This window comes from Sinocyclocheilus grahami, unplaced genomic scaffold (assembly GCF_001515645.1).
Source record: "Sinocyclocheilus grahami isolate Dianchi unplaced genomic scaffold, SAMN03320097.WGS_v1.1 scaffold723.1, whole genome shotgun sequence".
NCBI classification, from domain to species: Eukaryota; Metazoa; Chordata; class Actinopteri; order Cypriniformes; family Cyprinidae; genus Sinocyclocheilus; species Sinocyclocheilus grahami.
The window spans coordinates 206,018-233,877 of NW_015505902.1; the positions used below are offsets into that span (position 1 = coordinate 206,018).

A 27,860-nucleotide genomic window follows, 5' to 3' on the forward strand; every position below is an offset into this window, starting at 1 on the left:
GGTGGAGGGTCAGGTGTTTTGCACTAATTGGGCATATTGGAAAACGTAATCTTTGTAGGCTGGGTAAAATTAGCACATTATGGCTTTATTTAGATGTATGTAGTACTGGTTTTCTGCTGGAGAGCAACTGGGACATACTGTACAAGAGACTCATTCACACACACACACACACACACACACACGATATGCAGCTCTTAGCCACAGAAGTGTAGTATTTGTGCTGTGTTTAGGCAAAATTTGTTGTACTGCAAGGGAATCTTAGGGACAGTAATACAATGAGTGATTTGCATTGGCTTAGTGTAATTATGTCATTTGTAGTTGCTGTTCGCAGCAAACAGGATGTTCCCAGTTTAAAGTTCTCTTGCGGTGAAAAACCAGTCAAGTCTGTCTTCCACACTGGTGAGCTCTGATAGAGAGAGACACATCCAACAGTGCGGTTATCTGATGACTGGCCTCTTTTCTGCTTTTTGTCTCGCTCTTCCCTTCTCATAATTGTCTGTTGGAAATTTTCAATGGTAATTGGCTGATCATTCCGCCAGTGGTTCACCAGAGCTGATGTAAGGTCCTTCTCTGTGTACAGAAAAAAACAAACTAGAAAAAACTTGTGCTGGTAAAGCAGCAAAAAATTGCGTTAGGGTTTTAAGTAAGGTTAGGTTTTAGGATTTGAGTGTATGGCATGTATTCAACTGGTGGTGCATAAGAATCAACTCAAGACTTTTAACAGTGTAACAGCTATAAAGGCCAGTTCGTGATAACTATATGGATAATTATATTAGCATCCACATCAAGAGATGATAATGTCTTGTGTATTATAATCAAGGCTGCAGTTATGTCTTCTGCAGATTTAAATACTTAAGCTGTTTTAAGTCTGGTGGATTATGATTGGCTGTCAGTTGTTTTTTTCCACATTCATTTTCCATTCAAATTAGAACTATTATTAAAATTATAGTTATAGGTATCATAATTGGTGTGAATGGGCCTTATATGTTTACATAGATGTTTTAAATTTCAGTACGCAAATAGGTACATTTTAAATTTTACCATGTGGCCATTACTGTTTGTTAGATTATGAATTTTTATACTTTACATTTTTTTTTAAATTACATTTAATAAGTATTTTTAATATACAAACTTTGTCTTTTTATCTTTTTGAAATCGTAATCTTAACATGTAATCATTTTATGAGTAAAATCTAAAAAACAAAAATTGTATCAAACCAAATGCTCTCTCACACGCACAGAGAAGTCACTGTTAACCTGAAAACCTTTTGTAAAGCTTAATGAGATTTGAAGTTCATTCACTTACAGTGGGGAAAAAAAGTATTTAGTCAGCCACCAATTGTGCAAGTTCTCCCACTTAAAAAGATGACTTTCTGGTTTTCTTTTTGATTTTTTGATATAGTAATGCTGTGATTCATCTCAGACCTGGCGTGTTGAAGAACCTTCATGTTCCTGTGGAGAAAATGAATGGGAAAACACACTGCAAGCAACCCAGGCCAGCGAGAAAGCGGCTGCCCACTGTTGTGCTCTGTTCCAGGAGCCGAAAAAGCTTGATTCCTTGACAAAAAGCTCTACAGGAGGTTCATCTGCTCTGTGTTCAGTATTCAGGTGTGCGGTGTCCAGGTGTGCATTTCTTTCTGTCCAAGTGTCTGATCTCACTGTAACGAAGGATGCTCTCATTAATATTCTGCGGGAGGCACGACAAGCCATCAGGTGCGATTCTCTATTTGTTTCAGCACATCTGAGACACAGCCACAGCAATACAGTACATTTCAACCCTACCAAGAACAACTGTAGTCCTTTCATCCCTCTCCTCATGTTCCCATTGTCTGCTCAATAATGAAAAGCAATTAGGTAGGTATACAAAGCCCATCGGCCGTGCTGCCTTTTGTCTCATTTCCGTCCACATAATCCACAGGCAAATTTTTCTGTGTTTATGGAAGACGATGAGATTCTTACAGATCCTCTGGGTCACAATCAGGACAAAGTCCACCAGCCCTATATTTCCCATTTTGTCGGTGCTTATTTCCATCTAAATGAACGTGTTAGCGGTAACAGGTTTGTGCGTGAGCGTGCGCGCAGCCGGCCGTCTGAAAGCTGAAGGATATGAGAGAGGGCAGCTCAGATTGTATCTGCGGATAAATTATTCAGAGTTCAGCTTCTCTATCCAATGACCCCACTAACAGAGCACAAATTATTTAGCAAGCTGCCAGAGCGACAGCGATGCTACACACGTGAAGCACGGACTCCCTGAGCAAAACCACGGATGTGCGAGGCCACCGGGGGGGAAGGAGAGGGAGAGAGAAAGAGCCTTATACATATTCATCCGTTGCATCAGCTCGCAGATGCTCTGATTTCCCATTGTCACTAACGTCCTCGTCTCCCCAAGCAGCAGGTTAGAGTAAGGCCTTCATGAACACACTGATCTAAGAACACTTTCTATGTTTTTCTTTCCTCGACTGTCTCTCCAGCTTTGAAAGATGAGATGTACGGAGAGATTCCTGTAGCAGGTGATGAGATGATAGCAGGAGGACCTGAACTTGTTCAGGGTTGTTAAGGGACACATGCACACCGCCGATGTCTCAGGTGTCTGTTCTGTACCCAGTATTCAACACCAGCACCTGAAAGCTGACACATGCTGAGGATGGGTTTGATGGCAGACTGCCTCAAAGTTGCCACTTTAGTCTAATTATATCCTTGAATATAATAAAATCTGAATTTAATAGACTCAGTAGTGATAAAGTAGTTATTTGAGACTAAAGGAAATTGTGAACAAAGGATGCATAGTTTTAAATACTAAGATCATTTTAGTAATAAAAAAAATGTAATAGGCTATTTTATTCATTTCTACATTTTTGTAAATGCCACTGACAAAACTCATAATGTATATTTTTATATAATACAATATCAGTTCTTGGCTCATGAATCGGGCAAAATTATTGAATTTATATGTGTTTTTGATTCATTAAAAAAGAGCTGGCTCATAAGAGTCTTATGGGAATCAGACTTCACACTGCATGATGTAGATTCACTAAAAGGAACCGGTTTATAAAAGGCTTTCACTAGGCCTAGGGAATCAGACTTTACTTGTCAACACTGTTTTCAAATTACTTAAAGAATCGGCTCATAAAAGTAATATGCTTGACTTCACTGGTTGCGCTGTATGACGCTGATTCACTAAAAAGAACCGGCTCGTAAAATTCTTTCGCTCAGGAATCAGACTTCACTTGTCACTCTGCGTTCAATTCACTAAAAAGAACCAGCTTCTCAAAGTTCTTCGCTTGAGAATCTGACTTCACTCTTTGCACTGTATGTCTCTGACTCACTATAAAGAATCTTAAGAGTCAAGCTCGGAAAGTGGGACTTAACTGGTCGCACTGTATGATGTTGATTCGCTAAAAATAACCAGAAGAGTCAAGCTCAAGAATCGGGACTTCACTGGTTGTGCTGTATGTTTTTAATTTACTAAAATAAAAGGCTTATGGGAGTCATTAATCAGGAATCCAACTTTACCTGTATGGTAATACAGGGAACAACAACACACCACATGTCTTATAGCGTTTGGTAAACTGAATCATAATAAAAAAGATGTAGGCCTACCCATCTGAACTCTGCATGACCCAGGATGTGAAGAGCCCAAGCTAGCATGTTGGAGAAGCAAGCTTTGGTCCACTGATAGAATAAGCATAAACATAACCCTTAAATATCTAGTACAAAATTTAGAGTAAAAATTATCGTTTCTAACTCTCAAGTGTGTAAATTACCAATGCGCTGTTGTCTCGAGCTCAGCCGTGCCCAACACACCAGAGGAGCAAAGCAAGAAATGTGGGAGAGAGAGGTGTTGGAGGGTGGCATGGCATTAGGTCTTGATCTTATTAGCAGTGATTGGTTCTCTCAGACCTCACACTTGGTTAGGGCTGTAATTGCCTCTGGCAGGATTGGGGCTGTAACCATGGCGATCGGGGAGGAAAGGGGCATGCCTTTGTTTGTGGCAGCCGCCACATGCTGTTGTGTGTGTGGCACCAGCTTTTGGGAGATGATGGTTATAACCGTGGCGCTGCCTTTTAAAATCATTTTAATAGGCAGTGCGTTTCACAGGCATGAGCTCCGAGGCTTGGGAAAGCAACATCTCAGAGGGGTTTAGAAGTTCAGCCCAGGAGAGAAACGCGGAGGCAATGATAGAGAAAGGCTGCCACCTGCTGTTTATGTACTGAATTACTGCTGACCGGAAACAAGCGTGTACCTGGCTGTGATTATTAAACATGAATTAAGAACTTGGTTTGTCTTCAAATTTGCTAAGCAGGCTCGGCAGCTCAGAGAAAGGGGCTCAAAAACATTTAATCCGTATTTTATAGAAAATCATTTCAATAGCTCATATTGCCTTGAAGTGCCAAATGTGTCTGTAAATGCTCTGCTGCAAAAAGTATTCATACTGATTAATTTAACTTTCACTAATCCAGTCTCGATGAATTTTCTTAATTTTTTTTACATTAGGGCCTATTAAAATGTGTAAATACGTGACTGTGTAACAAAAACAATCGCGCCACCGTCGAACGTACCTTCACTTCAGCTCACGGCTGATTTCATGAACATCGTTAAGTTTGATTTAGGCAAAAGCAGTTGAATTCAGATTTCTCTCGAATGGAAGTCGACTGCCTTTGCCTAAATCACACTTAAATTCAGCTTGCCGTGCCCCTAACTGCGTTAGGTGTCTAGTTTAATTTCATTCAATTCAATAATCCCGATAAATGAAATAAATCCCTTTTGGGACACCCATCTTTGGTTAGCGAGATAATGCGAAATGAGGTTCGGAGAGAAAAATTAGGACATTATGGTTGATTGAGCTTTAACAAAAAGAGGAAATATTAATACCGAGATATCCTTTATGTTTATAATTTTAGTTTAATGAATGGGCGCATCCGTGTGGAAAAAATAATCAGAAGGAAAATTGTTCATTATGATAATTTTCACAAATTAATGTAACTTTTATTAATTTTGAAGCCTAAATACCTAAATTCCCTTGGAACTTCATCACGATATTGCGGCGCTGTTTTCCCATTTATTGCGGATTTGCCATTTCACATTTCATATAAATGAAACTGCCTCCACCTTGCAACTCAGTTATCGATTGTCGCAAAACATGACCTCATAGGAGTTCAGTGTTAATTTACTGTAATATTGTAACTGTAAATGTATTAAAAATGGCAATTTTTGTCATTTTGTATGTTGCAATGGACACTTCTAATAGAAGCCTTTAGATAATATATATTTTTAACCATGTCAAATAGTCTGTGTAAGCCAGAATAATGGTCATTATCTCAAAATAAACCCTTATCCCTTACAGCAGGGTTTAGTTGTGCGTAAACACAGCTGATGAACAGTGCATTGTCTCCCCCCTTTGTCCAGACTAAGAAACAGCACTCTCTGTCTCTTTTTCTTTTTCTCTAACTCCTCTTTCCTCTTCATCTGCATCACAGGTTGTCTTTTCCTGTAAAGGTTGCAGCTTAGGAAAGCTTAGCCTACTCTGTGAATGACCTTTGCTTTTAATATGAATATTTCTCTTTCATTATTACTATCATATAGTAAAATCTACGCACACGATCGGGCACAATAGCTCTCCTTTTCATTAGTGCAGTAAAATGCCAGCCCAGGCAGTGTAAGGGACTTCCAGCCCAGCCAGACTATTCGCTCCTCTGTCTGCCCTTGCTCCCTTAACCACCTCTTGACAATGAGAATTAATATGCGTGCAGTTCTGCTCTCTCTTCTCGCTGGAGTTCAATAGGCAACTTTATCAGGGGGAACATTATTGAGAGCTTTGCCGAGAGCTTCTTCATCACACTCACATCTGAGCCGGCCCAACACTTGTCACTGTCAATCACAAGGTGATAATACACTGAAGATTTCCTCATTTGGTTTAATAAAATCTCCGGGCTTATTTGAACTGCAGTCATTATAGCAAATAATTGCTGCATTGAGGTGCTAGCCGGGCCATAGCCTAAGGGATAAGACAAGACTATTGCTGTGTGTGGGACTCGGCTGATGCTTTTTTCCCTCCTCTTTCCTCTCCCCAGTCGTGCATATTCCAACAATGAATATTGCATCTGAATCCAGCTCTGGCTTTTCTTATTCAAACTAACATTGTTATTACTTATTATGTAGACGTGAAGTCATTCGTTCTGCCTGCTTTATGGCTTTTGCTGTCATGGCATATTTTACTGGGGGGCTGCCAATTGCAATTTTTAACTGTCATTTAAACCAAATTGCAGATCAGAATAAGCAGGCCCTTGGTGTCTCAGAGGAGACCCAGAGTGATGGAGAGGATGAACACAGGATATTTTTCATCTGCAGTTTCAAACACAATGGGCTACTGAGTGTCTGCTTTTTATGGACTCACTGTTAGTAATTTCTTTCAAGGGTGTTTTTGACTGTATTCTGCGATTTTGCTGTATTTTGTTGTCATTGGCTTTATTACAGGCTGTGTGCTGAATAGCCGAATCAATTTGCTGTGTTAGTCTTTCATTTCATTAAGCCTAGGCCTCCACTGCCTATGAATTTCTGGGGACTGATTTTTACCTTCATAGTCTCTTGAATTATTAGTCAAGGAAGAAAACAACAACCCAGCCACTCATTAGTGTTGCTTTTTTCACTTCAAACAACGGACCAAGGGAGCAAACACCTTCTGAAAGTGTGTTGGAAATCCATTATTTTAAAGTCTTCTCAAAAAAGGTGTTTTAAACAGGTCTTGCTGCGTATGTTAAAGACTAAATGGGAGCACAAAAAGACTTGCTGAATTTGAGCTCTGCTGACCTCTTAGGTCAGACCTCATTAGGTGAACTCATACATTACAATCCCTAAGAGACAGTACCACTGTTGCCTACAGAAAACTATACACAAATATTGCTATTACTATTTCACAGCAGAACATATAAAACATTCAGCATTGACTGGATGAAATTAAAATGTTCAGGCTGAAACCAGACTGTGCCACATTATTTTATTTGCTGAAGAAAGCAAACAGTAATTTTCTGTGCTGGCAACATTCTTAACTTATCCAGCTCAGGTAGGCCAGAGAGTATTTGCATTTGAGGCCGAGTGCAATCAGCTTTCTCGTGTCCAATATTTACATTTTGGAAATGCCACTGGAATCCAGTCAAATTCATTCTGTCAATGAGTCAGTGACCTTGCTTTGTTTACTGGCTGCATCAAGAAACTACAGGCCAATTACTTTTATTAGCAGACTGCATTGAAAAACAAAATGGAATCAGATAATTAAACAATAATTAAGTCAATAATTAGCTTCCACTTTCAGTTCTGGACAATGTCATTTTCCTCAATTAGGTCAATCGGTGAAGCAGTAAATTAGCCTTTTCTTTTTCTCTCTGTTCCTCATAAATTATTATTAGGCATATCCCTCAAAGAAATCAATCAATCAAACAAACGTCAGGTACCAAATTTGACAGTGCACTTACTCCAGAAGACAGCAGGAAGAACACTCACACTACTGTAGCAGGCCACCATGAAACTGTCTATATGTAATCATCTATTGTGACCGTGTAATGAAATCATCATTGACAGTTTTGATAATGACTCTACTGATTTCTGAAGCAAAAGCCTGTGTTTAGAGAGGGTGAAATTAGGCAGTCAGTAGGGGAGATTGTTGAATTACTCTGATTCCTAGTATTTGACTCCCTCTGTTGTCCTAAAGGGGACATTGCCAAATCAGTCAATCCACTTGCCAATGACTGTGCATGCGGAAAATAGATTTGCTTCTTAACTTTATTCTACAACGCTGAAGTGAAAGGCCAAAAGTATGCGTCAACAGATTTATCTTCAAACATTTCTTATAATGACTAAAAACTCGGAACTTTTCTTATTTTAGTATATGAAGAGAACTGATAGGCTACGTTACGTTATTTCTACTCCAACGGTGTTATAGTTTAGGAATATTTGATGCGTTGGTTTCATAAAGGCTAAATTTCATAAAAATGAAATAAATAAATTACATATTCCTATTTTTATAACAAGTGATTTGCCTTAAATTTAAACAATGGTTGACTGTAGGTACACTAAAGCTCGTAATAAATTGACCTCATTATGTATGAATAGCTTCCAATGAATCTGTTGAATAAATTCACATAAAAGCATGATTAAAAGGGCCAATCCGAGTTTACTACCTTGGTCTGACATGATTAACAGGGAAATGCACCAATAGAGTGCACCGTGCGTCTCTATAAGCCAATGACAGCGCGCGAGCTCTTTCTGTGCCGTCCGTCAGCGGGGAGGGTGGATACTACATGTTTTAAAAACGCGTGAAATGTTCGGAGTTTAGCACGGTAAGTTTCTCAAAGTCCGTTCTGATTTATACAGGTTTATGAACGTTTAACGTAGATATGCCCGTGTATATCGTACTGTAAACTCGAATCCACAACTCACGTCCGTTAAAACGCTCAGCTTATAACTTGAGCGGACAACATAAGAAGCAAGTCTTTTTGCCAGCTGATTTAAAACCACTTTCGCTGTACACTTTACGGCTGATGCCATTCCCACACTAATTTCCATCTAAAATGATCGGTATGTGCCGGATATTTGCTCTTTAAACGTTAACCTGGAGACATTTAACCTTGCGGATTGCTGTATTGAACGTTTGATAGGGTGAAGTGCTTGTCACTCACAATGCGAGCCAATCACCGTCTCTCACTGGTGTTTATGTCCCGCCTTTTCCTGTCAAGTTAGTTAGAGGTGTGTTCGGTATTTGCGTGAGATTATTCGGATAACCGGGTCGACGATGGTTTAGTTAACTGTATAGAATAAAACAAATAGTTTAAATCAAAGTGTTTCACATTTGGACAAGTTACCGTGTAACATGTCTTCAGCCACGTGACATTATTTGTCTCAGGTAAGTGGAACCCCGTTAGTTATGTGGAGGTTTTGCTAAATAAAGGCTAGTCTGGCCATATTACAAATACCGTGACAGTAACGCAAACTCTGCTTTAAAAACTGTTTTCACCCAGAGAACACCTCATTAAACGCTAAATTTGACTGGTCACCAAACAAAGCTTCCTGTAGTGGGTGTCAGGTAGAAATAAAGGCAATATATTTGCCTTACGAGGAGTCCGAGCTCTGGTTTCTAGTTGAGGCGGTTCGTCCAGTGTCTCAGGCGTTGACATCTGTCACTGTATAATATTACAGCTGGATTTTTCCTCACACTGGTTATAATTTTATATGAGCTATATGGCGAATTCTTGGGCCTTAGGTTAATGTCTGTTAGATCTGGCTATTCAAAACGGCAAATATTAATGACTGTAGAATTGATTGTTTTCTCTTGTAGACCAGAGGTTTTGGGGTCCATGGAAAACTTAGGAGAAGCGTTTAAAAACATGAAAATAAAGAAACAGAGAAAAATAGCGAGTATGTAACCTAATAGAAACTAAATATTTTACTAATAATTATTTACATTTCTAATATTAATTTTTGTATGTGTGTGTGTATCCTATCTATCTATCTATCTATCTATCTATCTATCTATCTATCTATCTATCTATCTATATATATATATATATCTCTCTCTCTCTGCCTGCCTTTTAAGTTTTAGAGTGGGGGAGTGGGGGGATGATAATATTGACAAATATAGACTGTAGCTCACTGAAGGTTTCACTAGCTCTGACAACAACATGGTTAGCGGGGATTGGATTGCCACCAACTGCCATAAAGCATCAGGTTGCCCATTGTGTTCTCCAAATGTCCAGGCTCTCATCAGCACTTTTTCCCTCTTTCTCTCTCGGTCTCTTTCTCTCACAGCGGATTCTTCGAATGCCACCAAACAGTGAGCAAGCATACACCCATCGAGAGCTCAATGAGTGATGAACCCATTTTGGAGCATGTCGACAAACGCTGGTCGTAAGGTGAATTATGGCAGTCCACCTATGTCTTCTCATGAACACATTTGACCTCTTGATCCTATCATTTATTTCTAGCCTATTAAACTAGCTGGTGGATCAGTTTGTGAGATTGACACACGATTTCTCACCATTTCTTCTGTCAGACAATTGTGCTGTAAAAGCAGTACTTGTGATGCAAATGTGTGAACTGGCATATTTATTAAAAATAATGAGATACTGTCTGACATTGTTAGCATATATAAACATTCTTGTGTCCTTTACCTGAAGTCTAAATGACTGTTCACAGAGTAATGTTTACAACAGGTGACTTCAATAAGAAATCACGTGGAAGGCTCAGGGTCTAAAGGTGATTTTGCACAGAGCAGCCTCTCTAAAGTCACAAGCTTTTGTAGTGGAGGAGGACCTTTTTTCCTACAGAACGATGGAGGCTAGTCCAGTCACTCAATTCTAATTTGTTTTGGAATTATGGTTTTTAATCTCTTGCTAAAGTCTGAGAATTGCAGTCAATTAGTGCTTTTGATTTGGCTAACAGTTGTTGTCCTACTGACTTGGGTGGGGTGTGGCGTGGCATCACAGCTGTCATAAAGACGTTAAAATCAGCTGTTTCTTAATAGATGCTGACTCATGACCCAACTGCTCTCTGTTTGATTTATGATCGACACTTGGACTCACTGTTAGTAATTTCTTTCAAGGGTGTTTTTGACTGTATTCTGCGATTTTGCTGTATTTTGTTGTCATTGGCTTTATTACAGGCTGTGTGCTGAATAGCCGAATCAATTTGCTGTGTTAGTCTTTCATTTCATTAAGCCTAGGCCTCCACTGCCTATGAATTTCTGGGGACTGATTTTTACCTTCATAGTCTCTTGAATTATTAGTCAAGGAAGCCCCGCTGGAGTCTGTGTTGTGGTTTTTTTTTTTTTTTTTTTTTTTTTTCTTTTTTTTCTCTTCCCCGCTGGAGTCTGTGTTGTTGTGTGTTTTTTTTATTTTTATTTTTTCTCTCTCTCTGCTGATTTATGGAAAATAAAAAGTGGAATTCTGCATAATGAATTTAAATATGGTAATTTATTAACAGTGCTAGATATGTATTGGTGGATGAAGGCATAATCGGTAAGAAAAATGTTTTCCAATTGATTTCCACTTCAACATCACATTTCACTTACTTTCAAAAGAAAAAAAATATATTTTGCATTTGTAGCATATCACTTTTCTATTTTTTTTTTTTATTCAAACAACTTACTGTTGTACAGTTTTAAATAAGTTCTTTGAGTTATTTAAGTACTGCTAGTTTAATTTACTGCATTGAAAATGTACATATTTCCTTGAAATTATGCTGGACATTATCAGGCATGTTGAGTATTTAGATGATCATTAATATGGCCCTGGAAATTTCAGATGTTTAAAACATTATTAACTATTGCAAATAAAAGGTTTCTATAGATTTTAGAACCATTAAATAAGTGTCATTTGTTTATGCAGAGATCTGATGGTGAGGAGCAGGGTGGCCAAGGGGAGCAGAGATCCAGTCCAGCTCGTCCTCCGTTTGGTAAAAAGCAGCTTCCCTCCATCCCAAAGAATGCCGTCCCCATCACTAAAGCCGCCTCGCCGGCCTCCTCTACACAGTCTGCCAATGGCACCCATGCCTCATATGGCCCTTTTTACCTGGAGTACTCGCTGCTCGCCGAGTTGTGAGTTATGCTGTTTTTATTTATTGGTTTTCATGGGTAACTGTACAAAAGACCAGGTTCTACAGGCTTTGACTAGGTTTTGGGCAATAAGACTTTTGATGTTTTTTTTAGAAGTGTTGAATAGCTCAAATGAGGCTGTGATTCTAAAACATCTCATACTTGAATATAATTTTATGATCATATACAGTAACTGAATTAAATAACAATGTCACATTTGTTATTCAGCAGTTGTCTTAGAGTTGTGTAGCAACACCCTTAAAGGGTTATCTAATTTGTTTTGGAATTATGGTTTTTAATCTCTTGCTAAAGTCTGAGAATTGCAGTCAATTAGGGCTTTTGATTTGGCTAACAGTTGTTGTCCTACTGACTTGGGTGGGGTGTGGCGTGGCATCACAGCTGTCATAAAGACGTTAAAATCAGCTGTTTCTTAATAGATGCTGACTCATGACCCAACTGCTCTCTGTTTGATTTATGATCGACACTTGGACTCGCTGTTAGTAATTTCTTTCAAGGGTGTTTTTGACTGTATTCTGCGATTTTGTTGTCATTGGCTTTATTACAGGCTGTGTGCTGAATAGCCGAATCAATTTGCTGTGTTAGTCTTTCATTTGATTAAGCCTAGGCCTCTACTGCCTATGAATTTCTGGTGACTGATTTTTACCTTCATAGTCTCTTGAATTATTAGTCAAGGAAGCCCCGCTGGAGTCTGTGTTGTTGTGTGTTTTTTTTATTTTTATTTTTTCTCTCTCTCTGCTGATTTATGGAAAATAAAAAGTGGAATTCTGCATAATGAATTTAAATATGGTAATTTATTAACAGTGCTAGATATGTATTGGTGGATGAAGGCATAATCGGTAAGAAAAATGTTTTCCAATTGATTTCCACTTCAACATCACATTTCTCTTACATTCAAAAGAAAATAAATATATTTTGCATTTGTTGCATATCACTTTTCTATTTTTTTTTATTCTAACAACTTACTGTTGTACAGTTTAAAAAAAGTACTTTGAGTTATTTAAGTACTGCTAGTTTAATTTACTGCATTGAAAATGTACATATTTCCTTGAAATTATGCTGGACATTATCAGGCATGTTGAGTATTTAGATGATCATTGATATGGCCCTGGAAATTTCAGATGTTTAAAACATTATTACCTATTGCAAATAAAAGGTTTCTATAGATTTTAGAACCATTAAATAAGTGTCATTTGTTTATGCAGAGATCTGATGGTGAGGAGCAGGGTGGCCAAGGGGAGCAGAGATCCAGTCCAGCTCGTCCTCCGTTTGGTAAAAAGCAGCTTCCCTCCATCCCAAAGAATGCCGTCCCCATCACTAAAGCCGCCTCGCCGGCCTCCTCTACACAGTCTGCCAATGGCACCCATGCCTCATATGGCCCTTTTTACCTGGAGTACTCGCTGCTCGCCGAGTTGTGAGTTATGCTGTTTTTATTTATTGGTTTTCATGGGTAACTGTACAAAAGACCAGGTTCTACAGGCTTTGACTAGGTTTTGGGCAATAAGCCTTTTGATGTTTTTTTTAGAAGTGTTGAATAGCTCAAATGAGGCTGTGATTCTAAAACATCTCATACTTGAATATAATTTTATGATCATATACAGTAACTGAATTAAATAACAATGTCACATTTGTTATTCAGCAGTTGTCTTAGAGTTGTGTAGCAACACCCTTAAAGGGTTATTTCACCCAAAAATGAAAATTAGCCCATAAATTACTCGCCCTCAAGTAATCCTATGTGTCTATGACTTTCTTCTTTCAGACTAATCCAGTCGGAGTTATATTAAAAATTGTCTGTGATCTTTCAAGCTGTTTCATGGCACTCAGCGGGTATTGCATGCATCAGTCCAAAATAAGTTCAATAAAAAGCGCCCATCCATAAAAAAAGTGTCTCACACGGCTCCGGGGGGTGAACAAAGGCCTTCTGTAGCAAATCAATGCCTTTTTGTAAGAAAAATATCCATGTTCAAAACGTAATCACTTTAATGTAGCTTGCGCTCACTGTTGTACACGGAAGCAGTTCCGGGCGGATGATGTATGGAGGTCGGCTTTGCGCATGCGCCGCTCAGAAGTGACAAACGCGGAAGCGCAGGGGAGAGATCAAAACAAAACAACGGTCAATAATTAGAAGTACAAAACGAGGATTTGTAAAGAAGAATGTCGGGGGATTTCGATATAAGCCAAGAGGAGACCGGTTTTCCTTTGCTCCTGTTAACAAATGTTGGTTTTCATGAGACTCCCCAGCGCATGCGCAGCACTGAACTCATACGTCGTCCTCCCGGAGCTGCTTCCGTGTAGGACTGTTGGCACAAGCTACAATAAAGTGATTGTTTTGAATATGGATATTTTCCTTACAAAAACGCATCGATTTGCTATAGAAGGCCTTTGGCCTTTGGCCATCTATGACTTGAGGGCAGGGCTGGACGATATGGCCAAAATTTATATCACGATATATTTCTTAATTTCGGTCGATACGATATAATTCTGATATCGATATGAACACCATTTTAAAAAGCCTTGTAAAAACTGCCAAGAACGCCCACAACAGATGTCTGTGCATACAAACTTATGAAACATGAATTTGCCAAGTCTATGACACCTCATATAAAACCATATAATACTTTAGAAAAAAAAAACCCGGCACAAATAAATTAATGTTCACCTTTTATTTGTATTTAGCCTTCATAGAAACAAGAAATGTGAAATCACTGTCAAATAAACATCTCAGACTCACCTTATTAATTATTAATATCTTCTAACATACCAGTCAAAAGTTTTTGAACAGTAAGATTTTTATTGGTTTTAAAGAATTCTCTTCTGCTCACCAAGCCTGCATTTTTTTTTTTGATCCAAAATACAGCAAAAACTGTAACATTTTGAAATAATTTAACTATTTAAAATAACTTTTCTATTTGGAAATTTTAAAATGCAATTTATTCCTGTGATTTCAAAGCTATATTTTTAGCATCATTACTCCAGTCACATGATCCTTCAGAAATCATTCTAATATTCTGATTTGCTGCTCAAAAAACATTTATGTTGAAAACAGCAGAGTAGAATTTTTCAGGTTTCTTTGATGGATAGAGAGTTCAGAAGAACAGCACTTATCTGAAATAGAAATCTTTTGTAACATTATAAATATCTTTATCATCACTTTTGAATTTAAAGCATCCTTGCTAAATAGGTGTTAATTTCTATAATTTCTTTCCAGAAAAAGAAATCATACTGACTCCAAGCTTTTGAATGGAATAGTGTATAATGTTACAAAAGCTTTTTATTTCAGGTAAATGCTGATCTTTGGATCTTTCTGTTCATCAAAGAATCCTGAAAAAAAATACTCAACTGTATATTGATAATCAGCAAATTAGAATGATTTCTGAAGGATCATGTGACACTGAAGACTGGAGGAATGATGCTGAAAATTCAACTTTGATCACAGGAATAAATTACATTTTAAAATATATTCAAATAGAAAATATTTCAAAATTTTACTGTTTTTGCTGTACTTTGGATCAAATAAAGGCAGACTTGGTGAGCAGAAGAGAATTCTTAAAAAAAATAAAATGACCTTACTGTTCAAAAACTTTTGACTGGTGATGTAGGACGGCTGATTATTGTTATAGATTGAAACAAATGTGCTTCAGCCAGGATAAAGAATATGAAAAGTGCTCTGAATTGCTGCAGAAAAAAAAGAGCAACAAAAACATGTTGCTGGAGGTGGGCTTACTGAAAATTGAAAAACTGATTGTCTGCCAACTTGCGGTTTCCCCGGTAACGGCTGTAATCAAAGCAGCTGTTTTGAACGCTACTTTATCAGATCAAATGAAAATGCCATCGAAACTTTTCTGAAGACAGTCGGTTCCCTTCAGAGATACATTCATATAAAACACCCGTGCCACGTTTTGATTTTGAAACGTGCAGTGCTCATGTTTATTCAACGAAATCAAACGCCACAAATAAATTAATGTATGGGAAACACTTGTAATGTCTATCGGAAATGTGTTTAAAAATTATATCACCGTTATTGAAAAGAATTATATCGCGATACATATTGATATTGAATTATTGTCCAGCCCTACTTGAGGGTGAGTAATTTATGGGCTAATTTTCATTTTTGGGTGAACTAACCCTTTAAGTTTGGCAGCATATTTTGAGGTGTATGTTTGAAATGTGCAATTATGACCATCTGTCTGTTGCAGCACATTGGTGATCAAGCAGAAGCTCCCTGGCATCTATGTACAGCCTTCATACAGATCAGCACTAAGTAAGCATGTCTTCCTCTGTATTCTGTCTGTCACAGATGTTTTCATTTTCATTTTATTTCGAACAAAGCACAATATATAAACGCAACAAATATGTTGCAATTCATTACATTTATATAGCGCTTTTCTAGGCACTCAAAGCACTTTACATTGTGAGGGGGAGCCTCCTCATTCACCACCAATGTGCAGCATCCACCTGGATGATGCGACGGCAGCCATAGTGCGCCAGAACGCCCACCACACACCAGCTTATTGATGGAGAGGAGACAGAGTGATGAAGCCAATCAGCAGATATGGGGATTGTTAGGAGGCCATGATGGTCAGAGGCCAATGGGCAAATTTGGCCAGGATGTTGAGGTCACACCTCTACTCTTTTCGAAAGACATCCTGGGATTTTTAATGACCACAGAGAGTCAGGATCTCGGTTTAGCGTCTCATCCGAAGGGCGGTGCTTGTTGACAGTATAGTGTCCCCATCACTATACTGGGGTGCTAGGACCCACACAGACCACAGGGTGAGCACCCCCTGCTGGCCTCACTAGCACCGCTTCCATGTTGCATCACCAAAGAAAACCATGTCCCAAAGACGTTATACCAAATGTCCGAAAAGAAGCGGGATGAAGCAAAAGCTTATTATTCCCACCCCATATACAATTCCATATCGTTCCAGTATATCTTTTAATATATTACCTCGGTATCTTTATATTTTTATAAATTCCTTCCAAAATGACAAATCCACAAACTTAAACACCAACCAAATGGTTTTTATCCAAAACAACCAGTCACCCCACAATCACCCATCCTAATACAATCAACATTATAACCCTCACAATCACCTCTATACAGCCACATATCCTTTTAATAAAGTGTTTTTATACAACGTTTTAAACCGTTTAATATTTATACAATGCTTTAACACCTGCTCCAAAACCGCACCCCACAAACAGAGATACATATACTGTTTAAAGTTGTTCTTATATTAATCTCTTTAAAGTTTAACTCTTCCCTAAATTTATACTCACCCTGCCTTTCCAAAAACATTTTTTGTACGTTTCCTGGAAGTAACTTATTTATTGTTTTAAACATAACTTGTGCAGTTTTTAATTGAACCAAATCAATAAACTTCAATATATTTGACTGTGGATATCCCACATTATTAATAATTCTGATTGTTCTCTTTTGTAATATACATATCGATTGTACACAGAATGCACAGATTGAGCATTCTGTGTGAAACCGCTTTCACACGGAATGCTCTTATGCTGCATTCCATTCAACTCCCAAAAGAATTTCCAACTTCCTGCTTGGAAAAGTGCAACAGAATGTGCAGTTGATTAACTTGGAACCTTGTATGGAATTCTATGTCTGTCAAAATGGGGTTGCAGTGTCACATGAATATTTTAATGTCCAGGGAGATGTGCATGATTAATGAAATCGAGTGTAATATGTTCTCACACAAAACCTATACTAGGATTGTCATTTTATTTCTTTATGCATCTACTAAACATCAGACCACAGAAATCAATATGGTCACAAGTCGGGCATATAGAAGACTCCCACACCTGTTTTTGAATGGAGCACAGCGTTAGTCATTGTTTTATTGCTTGTTTTGAATCCTCAAATAGATAACCTGTGAAATTCTCAGTGTTATATAATGGAGTTGAAGAGTTAAATTGATTTTCTATATTGCTGACTTGCTCTGTTAAGTATCCGTCAATGTCTTCTCTATTGCAGTGTGGTTTGGTGTAATTTTCATTCGACATGGCTTGTACCAAGATGGTGTGTTTAAGTTCACTGTCTACATTCCTGATAACTACCCAGATGGAGACTGTCCTGTAAGTATAGTATACAATTTCCACACATTTTTCCTCAGAATTTTGTGTTGTAACATGACAAGGTTTATGGCGAGGCATATTAGAGGTTTTGCTACGTGTTCATTCTATCCATGACTTGCTGTAATTGCTCCCTACGTTAGTTTGCTGGGGTTTTTTTATCTTGAGACCCATTTACAGTCATTGTAGAAGCTACACACACCATGAATTAGAACTGTTTGAAATGTTAGACCGTTAAATATGAGCCCAAGTTTAATATGGTGATGGTTGGTTGCTTTAAAAAAAATTAAGAAAAAGTGGCCAAGTAGAAAAGAATGTGTGCATATAGCGTCTTATGCACTATATTTTGATGAAGCAGGAGAATAGGAAACTTGCATACTTGTGGCTTTAAAATATCAAACCAAGAGTGTGTATGCATGTTCTTGGCATTTTGTTGATAAATGGAGAGAACTGCACCTCGATCCAGAGCTGTTATTGGAGTTATGACTGCCGAAACTAGTGGTGAAAGTGGAGCTTGTATTTCCTTAGTGCAATCTAAAACCAAGGAACTGGTATAGCAGAAATGCTTCCATTATACACTTAAGTGCATGTGTGCGTTGTTTTTTTTTCTGAAAATAATAACACTATATATGAGCATTTACTGCCTGTGAGAATATGATGCAGTATTATGTTTATATAGCACTTTTATACAATACAGATTGTCAAAGCAGCTTTACAGTGTTAAACAGGAAAGTAGTGTTGCAACAGTTCATTGTTGATTCAGTCATGTCATTGTCCAGGTCAGTTCAATTCTTCTCAAATAGTGTCTGCGCAATCAAGCCGACAATATTGCCAGAAATTAAGCATCCCCAACTAAGAAAGGCGACAGTGGTAAAGAATGGAGAAAAGCACCTTGGGAGAAACCAGACTCCGTCGTGGGGCCAGTTCTCCTCTGGACAGACGAAACCAGCATGGTGTATTTAATTCCAGACTACAACACAAATCAGATTGTGCAGAGAAGAGTTTGTCATGTAAAGGTCTGTTTAAAAAAAAAAAAAAAAAAAAAAAAAAATTTTGGAAAAAAAAGTTTGTCATTTAAAAGGTTTTTTAAAAAAAAAAAAAAAAAAAAAAAAAAGACTGACACATGATAAATAACTTTTTTTTTAGTAGAATTTGATTTCTATGAAGACTACAAATTTTCACCTCTTCTGGCTAATCTCTTGCTTAAATTAGCCGTAGAAAAGTCAAACTTTGCTATAGTCTTTACAGGTTTTATTGTTTTAATGCCAAATGGAATGTTGAAATACTTCAGTCTAAATTCTGTAACTGTATGATGTAATGACATCCAGGTGTGTCTAGGAACAGAATTACTGGCGACATTATCAAGTCAGAGATGTGTTCATTTTATTACAACATAGAGTTTCTTAGTCATAGAAATTAACAAACACTTAAAGGGAAAGTTCACCCCAAAATGAAAATTGTCATTAATTACTAGGGATGCACGGGCCCGATACTGGTCTCCTGTACTCGTACTCGTTAAAATGCCCCGATACCACACAGCATGTGTCAAGCGCCATATTCAAACAAAGAAACACCGACAGCAGAAAGGAGTTAAGGATGTCTACTACGAAGTATATGTATGCAATGAATATAATGTTAAACATTCAGTATTAATGCCTGTATAGCTGGTGTGCGCGAGCTGATAAACGAAGCACGTCGAGTGGATTGAGCGCAAAAAAAAAAAAAAAGACTGACACATGATAAATAACTTTTTTTTTAGTAGAATTTGATTTCTATGAAGACTACAAATTTTCACCTCTTCTGGCTAATCTCTTGCTTAAATTAGCCGTAGAAAAGTCAAACTTTGCTATAGTCTTTACAGGTTTTATTGTTTTAATGCCAAATGGAATGTTGAAATACTTCAGTCTAAATTCTGTAACTGTATGATGTAATGACATCCAGGTGTGTCTAGGAACAGAAAATTACTGGCGACATAATCAAGTCAGAGATGTGTTCATTTTATTACAACATAGAGTTTCTTAGTCATAGAAATTAACAAACACTTAAAGGGAAAGTTCACCCCAAAATGAAAATTGTCATTAATTACTAGGGATGCACGGGCCCGATACTGGTCTCCTGTACTCGTACTCGTTAAAATGCCCCGATACCACACAGCATGTGTCAAGCGCCATATTCAAACAAAGAAACACCGACAGCAGAAAGGAGTTAAGGATGTCTACTACGAAGTATATGTATGCAATGAATATAATGTTAAACATTCAGTATTAATGCCTGTATAGCTGGTGTGCGCGAGCTGATAAACGAAGCACGTCGAGTGGATTGAGCGCGCGGCGGCGCAGATGCGTGAGCTTGAGTGAATATATCTTTCTCACAGACATCACTGGAAAGTTAGTAGTTCGGTCGGATATGTCAAAAACAAGTAAAACAATGCACAAGTTACTTAACGGTATGGAGAGCGCGCACCATTCTGTTGTGTGATCTTTGTTCACTCACTTAGCACACGCCTCATTTGGATTAAAACTTAATCGTAAAAATAAGACCATTTATAGGGGCATTCACTATAAACATCATCTATTTTCAACCTTAAGCATACACGACTTTCTGGCAAAAGTGAATCTAGCAGCCTGTGTGAAATGCGCTAGGCTGTACTGTTCTGCATCAGTATAAATGCGTTGCGCGAGTTTTGCTTGCTTGAGTGTTTCTGCATTATATGAGTGGCTTTGGAATATAAATCGCAGCACGTTTCAGAGGAAAAAACGTGACTTCTATTTCTGAAAATATCACAGTTAGGAGATTTATAACGAATGGTTCCCTGCGTTATTACAGCAATGTGCGTGATTACAGTGCTAAGCCACTGCAATGGAGCAGCTCTAACGCTATTAAATTAAAGATGTACCACAGAGCAAAAAAATTAACAGTGAAAGTAACAAAAACTTGTAAAATACATATTTTAATGGGGATAATTAAGTGTGAAAATAACCGAAGGATATACAGTCAAACCAAAAATGATTCAGAGACCAGATATAATTGATTTTTTTTTTTTTACTAGTGTGTGCAGGACACTATACAGTAGTTCATTTATGTAAGTGAGGATAGCAAAATAAAGTAAATTGTGACCGGTCATACCCAAAATTCTTCATACAGTGGACTACCAGTAAAATTGATACAATTTTGGGTCCAAAAATTATTCCGACCGAGTCTGGGGGGAAAAAAATGAAGTTGAGGTTTGCATGAAGCTGGGTGACAGCATGCCCAGGAGACTACAGGCTGTCATTAAGGCTAAGGGTTGCCCGACGAAGTATTAATAGTTGTGTAAATACTGTCATACTAACAGCTGTCCGAATTATTTTTGGTTGGTTGTAATCCATTACATACCTTTCTATCAAAATTATCTAACATGATCAAGATTAATTTGTTCTGACACGGTGTAACTCTGAGTTCTTATATTTTATTACCATTTTTTAAACCATAGCGAATAAACCGTGATAATGTGAGAAATGTTGAAGGTGTCAGAATAAATTTTGGTTTGACTATCTATTTGATAAATTAAGTTAACCAACTAACATTCATTATACATACCCTTTTGGTTTCTGTATACCCAATATTTAAAAAAATTTACAAATGCAATAAAAGTATCTGTACTCTGTATCGGCAAGTACCAAAAATAAAAGTATCGTATCGGGCGAGTACTGGAAAAAGTAGTATCGGTGCATCCCTATTAATTACTCCCACTCCTGTCGTTCCAAACCCATAAGACCTTCATTCATCTTGGGAACACAAATTAAGATAATTGAGCTCTCTGACTCTGCATAGACAACTGAAATGTTCCCAGACCCAAAAATGTAGTAAAGACATCGGTAAAACAGTCCATGTGGCACCAGTGGCTCAACTTGTATTTTGCAAAGCAACAAGAATACTTTTTTTTTTTTTTTTTTTTTTTTTTTTTTTTTTTTTTTTGTGCACAAAGAAAACAAAAATATTTATTCAACATTTCATCTCCCTTAGTTACCGTCTTCTGCCATTTTGGAGAGTATCATGACGCCCAGCATAAACAGCATTGTTTACATTCAGGGGAACGTAGATGAGTTGGGGAGAAGAATTGTTGAATAAAGTTATTTTGTTTTCTTTGCGCACAAAAAAGTATTCTCGTAGCTTTACAAAATTGAATTTGAGCCACTGTCACATGGACTGTTTTACCGATGTCCTTACTATGTCTCTGGGTCTGGAAACCAGGTCTGGATTGGCTAATCAGGAGCACCGGGAGGATTCCTGGTGGGCCGGTCTGTATTTTTGGCCTCAAGGGCCGGTGTTGTCATGCCGCTGTTGTGCACAAAGAAAACAAAAATATTTATTCAACATTTCATCTCCCTTAGTTACCGTCTTCTGCCATTTTGGAGAGTATCATGACGCCCAGCATAAACAGCATTGTTTACGTTCAGGGGAACGTAGATGAGTTGGGGAGAAGAATTGTTGAATAAAGTTATTTTGTTTTCTTTGCGCACAAAAAAGTATTCTCGTAGCTTTACAAAATTTAATTTGAGCCACTGTCACATGGACTGTTTTACCGATGTCCTTACTATGTCTCTGGGTCTGGAAACCAGGTCTGGATTGGCTAATCAGGAGCACCGGGAGGATTCCTGGTGGGCCGGTCTGTATTTTTGGCCTCAAGGGCCGGTGTTGTCATGCCGCTGGGTTGAAATATGGATGCTGTCCCTAGACTGCCTGCACTCATAACAGCCCCACTCTTTTTATTTATTATTTTCTCGCAGCCCATACTATTTCCACTAGACCATATCAATAACAAATTTTCAATTGATAATTAATCATTCTTTTTGCGGAAATCATTGTTTTATTTGTGAAGAAGCCGTTTAAGGAAGGCTATAAGACCAAGCGGAATCCTCTGCCGGCTGCTCCCTTCACCGTCCGAGTTTTGATTTTGCCAAATCGGTTTGGGCCAATGCAAACAACTTATTGATCATGAGCCCAACATCCAGCAAGGAAAGGACAACATTCATTCTACCTGAGGGAAGATGTCTTTCATTGTAAGTTAATGCTGTTAAATAGAGAGAGAAAAAATAATGGCACTGAAAAAGTGGGCCGGTCTAAGGCATGACACTCCAGGGTTGAAAATGAGTCCCACTCCGGCCCTGCTGGAAACATTTAAGTTCCGTTTTTTTTGTTGTCTATGAGAGGGTCAGAGAGCCCTCTGATTTCATCAAAAATATCTTGATTTGTGTTCCGAAGATGAACGAAGGTCTTACGGGTTTTTAACGACATGAGGGTGAATAATTAATGACAGAATTTTCATTTTTGGGTGAGCTATCCCTTTAAGTCATGGAAATGTCTATTGATAATAATAGCTATGCTTAACTCACGAGCGACTAATTGTTCAAAATGTTTGGGAACACATTTTTACAATGCCCATGTCATCTCAGTTTGCTGCCACCAGAAGAGCTGATCTGTTCTTCTTTTGTTGCATTTCATTTTATTTTTTATTTTGTTTCAGAGGGTTGTTTTCGACACCCCAGTTTTCCACCCGCTAGTGGACCCGGTCTCTGGAGAGCTGGATGTGAGGAGAGCTTTCACCAAATGGAGGTCGGTTAAAAAAAAAAACCTCCTGCTATATTGACATTTTTGACATCAAGGTTGTTTTGGGAATACTTATTTTTTTTTGTGTACTGTGATAATTGGAAAAGTATTTTATTTATATAAATTTGCAGGCGAAACCATAATCATATCTGGCAGGTCCTTATGTACGCCCGCACAATCTTCTATAAGATCAACACCATGGATCCACTCAACCCAGAGGCTGCAGTGCTGTGAGTAGTGGACTCTATATTCTTTTTTTTTCAGTCTCCACAGTTTGAACTCCGCACATGCACTAAATAAAAGTGTCAGCCACTGAAGTTGCTTCTGTTTCGGTGAAATTAAGTAACCACAATATCTCTCTCATGTGCTTGCTGACATTAATTAAAACACGCACGTGAGCTAACACGCGCACATTAATTTCCTCTTAGCTGTGCCTTTCAGTAGTTAAGAGCTTGTTCTGAAGTCCTATAAACACGACTGCTTTTGCTTACATCAATGCTTTCTGTGCAGGTATGACAAAGACATCCAGCTCTTCAAAAGCAAGGTGGTAGACAGTGTCAAGCTATGCAATAGTCACCTGTTTGATCAGCCCAAGATAGATGACCCTTATGCAATAAGGCAAGTACAGCACCTTGATATTGTATTGTGAAGTTTTCCTCCACAATTAGAAATCTTATGCTATATTTACACTGGGACAAAAAAGAAAAAATCAGAACTCACATCTGACACAGATTGCATATTGTTACATGCATGTAAACAAATATTTTTATTTTGTTGGATCTGCTCTGAGCCGCTTTATCATACACCAATCTGATACCTGGACATCTGATCTATATCCAAGTTCGAACTGCAAGCCACCACAACTCGCAGCTTTTTTTTTTTTTTTTTTTTTTTGGAAACGATATTTCGGGAGCATAGAAACTTGTTTTGAGCCAGTGCCCCATGAATATTATGAATAAAATATCTAATGTTATCACCTCATATTTTTCATTAATGAGGTGATAACATTAGTGTTTTTGAAGTAAACTCACAGCTTCGCTATTAGGGGTGGGAATCTTTAGGCACTTCACGATCCGATCCGATTCCAAAACCATTCTTGATCTACATTTTTTCCTAATTCTTCTGCTGTGCAAATACAGCTTTATATTTTAACCAAAATTGCAGTTTTTATTCTTTTTGTTTATATGACAAAAAAAAAAAAGGTTGAATAGTTTGCATCACTGGATATTGTTGTTCGTTTATGTCGGGGAACGCTACGGTTCTTATTGCAATGAACGCAACTTTCAACATACAAGCTCTTTACTTTCTTTCATTCTTACATTCAGCATTAACGGCAATCCAAAAGTAAGCTTTCAACTGAACTGTATAGCTTACGTGCATTTTAGATGCTTCTATTATGCTCTCGCTTCGTCCATGCACGTTATTATATGAGTGGGTTTTTTAAAACATTAAAACTGCTCAGGCAATTTCAGTGGTAGGCAATGATACATATTCATGTAGCCTATTAAACTCCCTGTAACTCACAAACTCCTTGTAATAGTGCGCAAATATTTCTGCCCGTTTTCGCTCGTTGTCAGCCTCTGCTTTTCTGCAACGGACTGAAGCTCCGCATGAATTCAGCGCACCTTGCATTCAGCTAATAAAAGAAAAATGCTGCAATTTTCTGGTGTTTTAATATTGTTAGGGCAGTCTCCAGCTATATCTTAAACTTCTTAAAATACAGTCCACTTCAGATTGATTTTAATTACTGCATAAAAAAAATTAACACAATCTTTATCTAATTCTGATTGGGTGGGCAAGCAAGACTGTCATTTGGGTGGACTTAGCCCACCCCGCCCGTGCCTGGAGCCGTCCCCGTTAATGCACGTTTCTATTTTGATATATCAGATGTTTTGTCCTTTTCTGAAAACATAACCGACTGTGTTTACATAAATTTCGTATAAAAGTATTTGGAGATGCAAGTGCATTTAACCGCATCTGCGATTGAGCTTCAGGACATCAAGCACACGTGAAAGTCTGTCAGTATGTGAGTTTCATGCATCTTTACTGCATTCCAAACGGCATAAATTAAAGCATATCTGAAGTAAAATACTGAAATAACGGCGGGTGGAAGCACACACTGTCAAGCAATGCGCACGTGTCTCACAGTGCATATTCCGTGCAATGAAGCCCGCCGCGATTCTCTAGCGCACACCGCAATTCATTTAAATAAGTCACTGTAGAATTCTAGATCTAACAACCCGCAGAAGAAATAACTGGCAAAACAGTTATTTTTTTTTATTAGTTCAGTCAAATTTTGTGCTACAAATAAATGACAGCGTCAATGTTGGCAAGTGAACGTTATAAGCAGGGTTTATCGCATCTGTTGTGCATTCAACGGGAGTTATATAAATACTTTTACAGCCATTCAAAAGTCGAGAGTCAGCAGTTGAAATAGTTCAGTGGAATCATTCTAGTTTGGTCGGAATAAATGTAAATGCAGATATTGAGTACAGGCAAGACAAAAATCTGTCAAAAGATTGGATTTGTGCATTAAGCCTTAGTGTAAATATAGCCTAACTATTTGAAACTTGGATTCGTTTGTGAAAATGAAACCAGGAGTTTTAGTTCAGTGGGGTTAAAAGTTCAGTGTTGAGTCATCGGACTGGACTTCGGCTCATTTGTTTTTTCGCGTCTGATGTTTGGGTTTTCTCTCTGCAGCTTCTCTCCGTGGAATCCAGTGGTGCATGAAGAGGCAAAAGAGAAGATGTTTGCACATAAAGTGAGTGTGTGACGCTCCCCTGACTGCTCCCCACAACCAAGTAAAAACTGGCTTCTTCCTGGTATTTGATGCATGTCTTGTTTTAGTGTGTGTGTGTGTGTGTGTGTGGGGAGAACATGGTTTCCTTTTCTGTTTCCTGTTGTCTTTTTCTACTCTACATGCTTGTGGGTTGGTTAGAATGTGAATTGTTGTGAAAATTTAATTACACCCTTAGTGATTGTGACCAATGGTCTTCTCGTGTTGTTGTAGCGGCGGCCAGAGGATTATAACAAAGGACTGCCGGTGTCTGGGCTGTCTTGGGTGAAGCCTGGTTCTACTCAGCCTTTCAGCAAAGAGGACAACCCCCTTCAGACTTGAACATTCAGTGCTTCAGTCTGTCAACCAAGGAGGGGCGCTACGCTACTGTGGCTGCGTCGAACCGCATATATAGAATACTGATGCAGTTCTATGAACTTCATCTTCATTCGCAAAACCCTCGCTCAGCTTTAAAAGAAAACTGTTTTAAACCGCTATAATGGCTTAAGAATTATAGACCTGTTCCCAGTATAGATCTAAAGACCCCACTCGTTCATTTCAGTGCTGAGGCTTGAACGCACAGACAACACGGTGATGGTTCTAGTCAGTACCGTTACTTGCACATGTTAATGTTTTCAGGCACTACAAACCACCTCACTTATTTGTGTAGGTCATGCTCTTCTAATTGATAAACTTGGTTTTCGAACTAATAATTTGATGGATTTAATACATTTCCCCCATTATTTTCTTTTCCCTACAAACTTGGTTAAGTTATTTCAAACATACATTTGCAGACTGGGACAGAACGCTTTGATTTTGCGTCTTGATGTATTTGGGTTGAGGTTGTTTTTTGTGCGTGTAATATCCTGTGTATGAAATGGTTTTAATGTAAAATACAGAGCAAGCCAAATACTACTCATTAAGACACCAAGTTAATCCTTATTGTTCAGTAATGTTATAAATTTTTATTGTGTCCTGACTCCTAACGGTTTGATCTAAATGGGTTTGATGTGTAAATAGTGGAGCAGTTCAATGAAATGAATGACCTCTATAGAGTCCATAGCTCTCATTTATTTATCTAGAAATTTACGATGGTTTAAATTTGAGAAATTTTGCTGTTTTACAATGCTTTTTTTTTTTAAAGTTTATTTTGGACATTTTCAGTAAGAATACTGATGTGAGCTCAGCTGTGTAAGTAATGTAAGTGGTTTTTTTTTTTAATAATTTTTTTTTTTTTTATAACCGTTATAAGCAAATAAATGCGTAAACAATGAAACTGATCTGATTTTTGTATTTAGTGGATAGATTTTTGCAGTAAAATGTGTGTAACCCTGGACCACAAAACCAGTCATAAGTAGCACTGGAATATTTGTAGCAATAGCCAACAATATGTTGTCTGGGTCAAAATGAATGATTTTTTCTTTTATGCCAAAAATGATTAGGATATTAAGTAAAGATCATGTTTCACGAATATATTTGGTAAATTTCCGTCCTCTCAAAACTTAATTTTTGCTTTGCCTAAGGACTTCATTTGGACAGCTTTCAAGGTGATTTTCTCAATGTTTTACATTTTTGCGCCCTCCGATTCCAGATTTTCAAATAGTTGTATCTCAGCCAAATATTGTTCTATCCGAACAAATCATACGTCAATGGAAAGCGTATTTATTCCGCTTAATTCTGATGATGAATCTCAATTCAAAAAAACAAATTGACCCATATGACTGGTTTTGTGGGCCAGGGTCACTTTTATTGTGTCCTTACACACACACATACTCTCAGCATTTCTAATATTGTTCTCTGATTATAA

At 37.9% G+C, this 27,860-nt stretch overlaps 1 protein-coding gene and 1 long non-coding RNA gene across 5 annotated transcripts; one reads left to right on the forward strand and one right to left on the reverse strand.

Moving 5' to 3' along the window:
- Positions 1-4: 4 nt before the first annotated feature.
- On the reverse strand, positions 5-3,837 carry LOC107560392 (uncharacterized). Its single transcript, XR_001605724.1, has 3 exons — positions 3,764-3,837; positions 3,600-3,671; positions 5-570 (listed from the first exon to the last, which is right to left on the reverse strand). It is a non-coding gene; the product is annotated as an uncharacterized lncRNA (long non-coding RNA).
- A 4,380-nt stretch (positions 3,838-8,217) lies between these two features.
- On the forward strand, positions 8,218-27,256 carry LOC107560394 (AKT-interacting protein). Of its 4 annotated transcripts, none has more exons than XM_016244560.1 (10): positions 8,218-8,332; positions 9,798-9,901; positions 11,375-11,583; positions 15,795-15,859; positions 17,591-17,691; positions 23,195-23,283; positions 23,409-23,507; positions 23,788-23,895; positions 25,978-26,038; positions 26,288-27,256. In XM_016244560.1, exons 2-10 carry the CDS (start codon positions 9,860-9,862, stop codon positions 26,393-26,395), a joined length of 882 nt encoding a protein of 293 aa, XP_016100046.1. In that variant the 5' UTR covers positions 8,218-8,332; positions 9,798-9,859; the 3' UTR covers positions 26,396-27,256. The 4 variants fall into 4 exon arrangements, with proteins under 4 accessions (XP_016100046.1, XP_016100049.1, XP_016100047.1 ...); XM_016244563.1 differs by having other exon boundaries at positions 8,220-8,332; positions 25,978-26,078; positions 26,288-26,367; XM_016244561.1 differs by lacking the exon at positions 8,218-8,332 and adding an exon at positions 8,739-8,895.
- Positions 27,257-27,860: the final 604 nt, after the last annotated feature.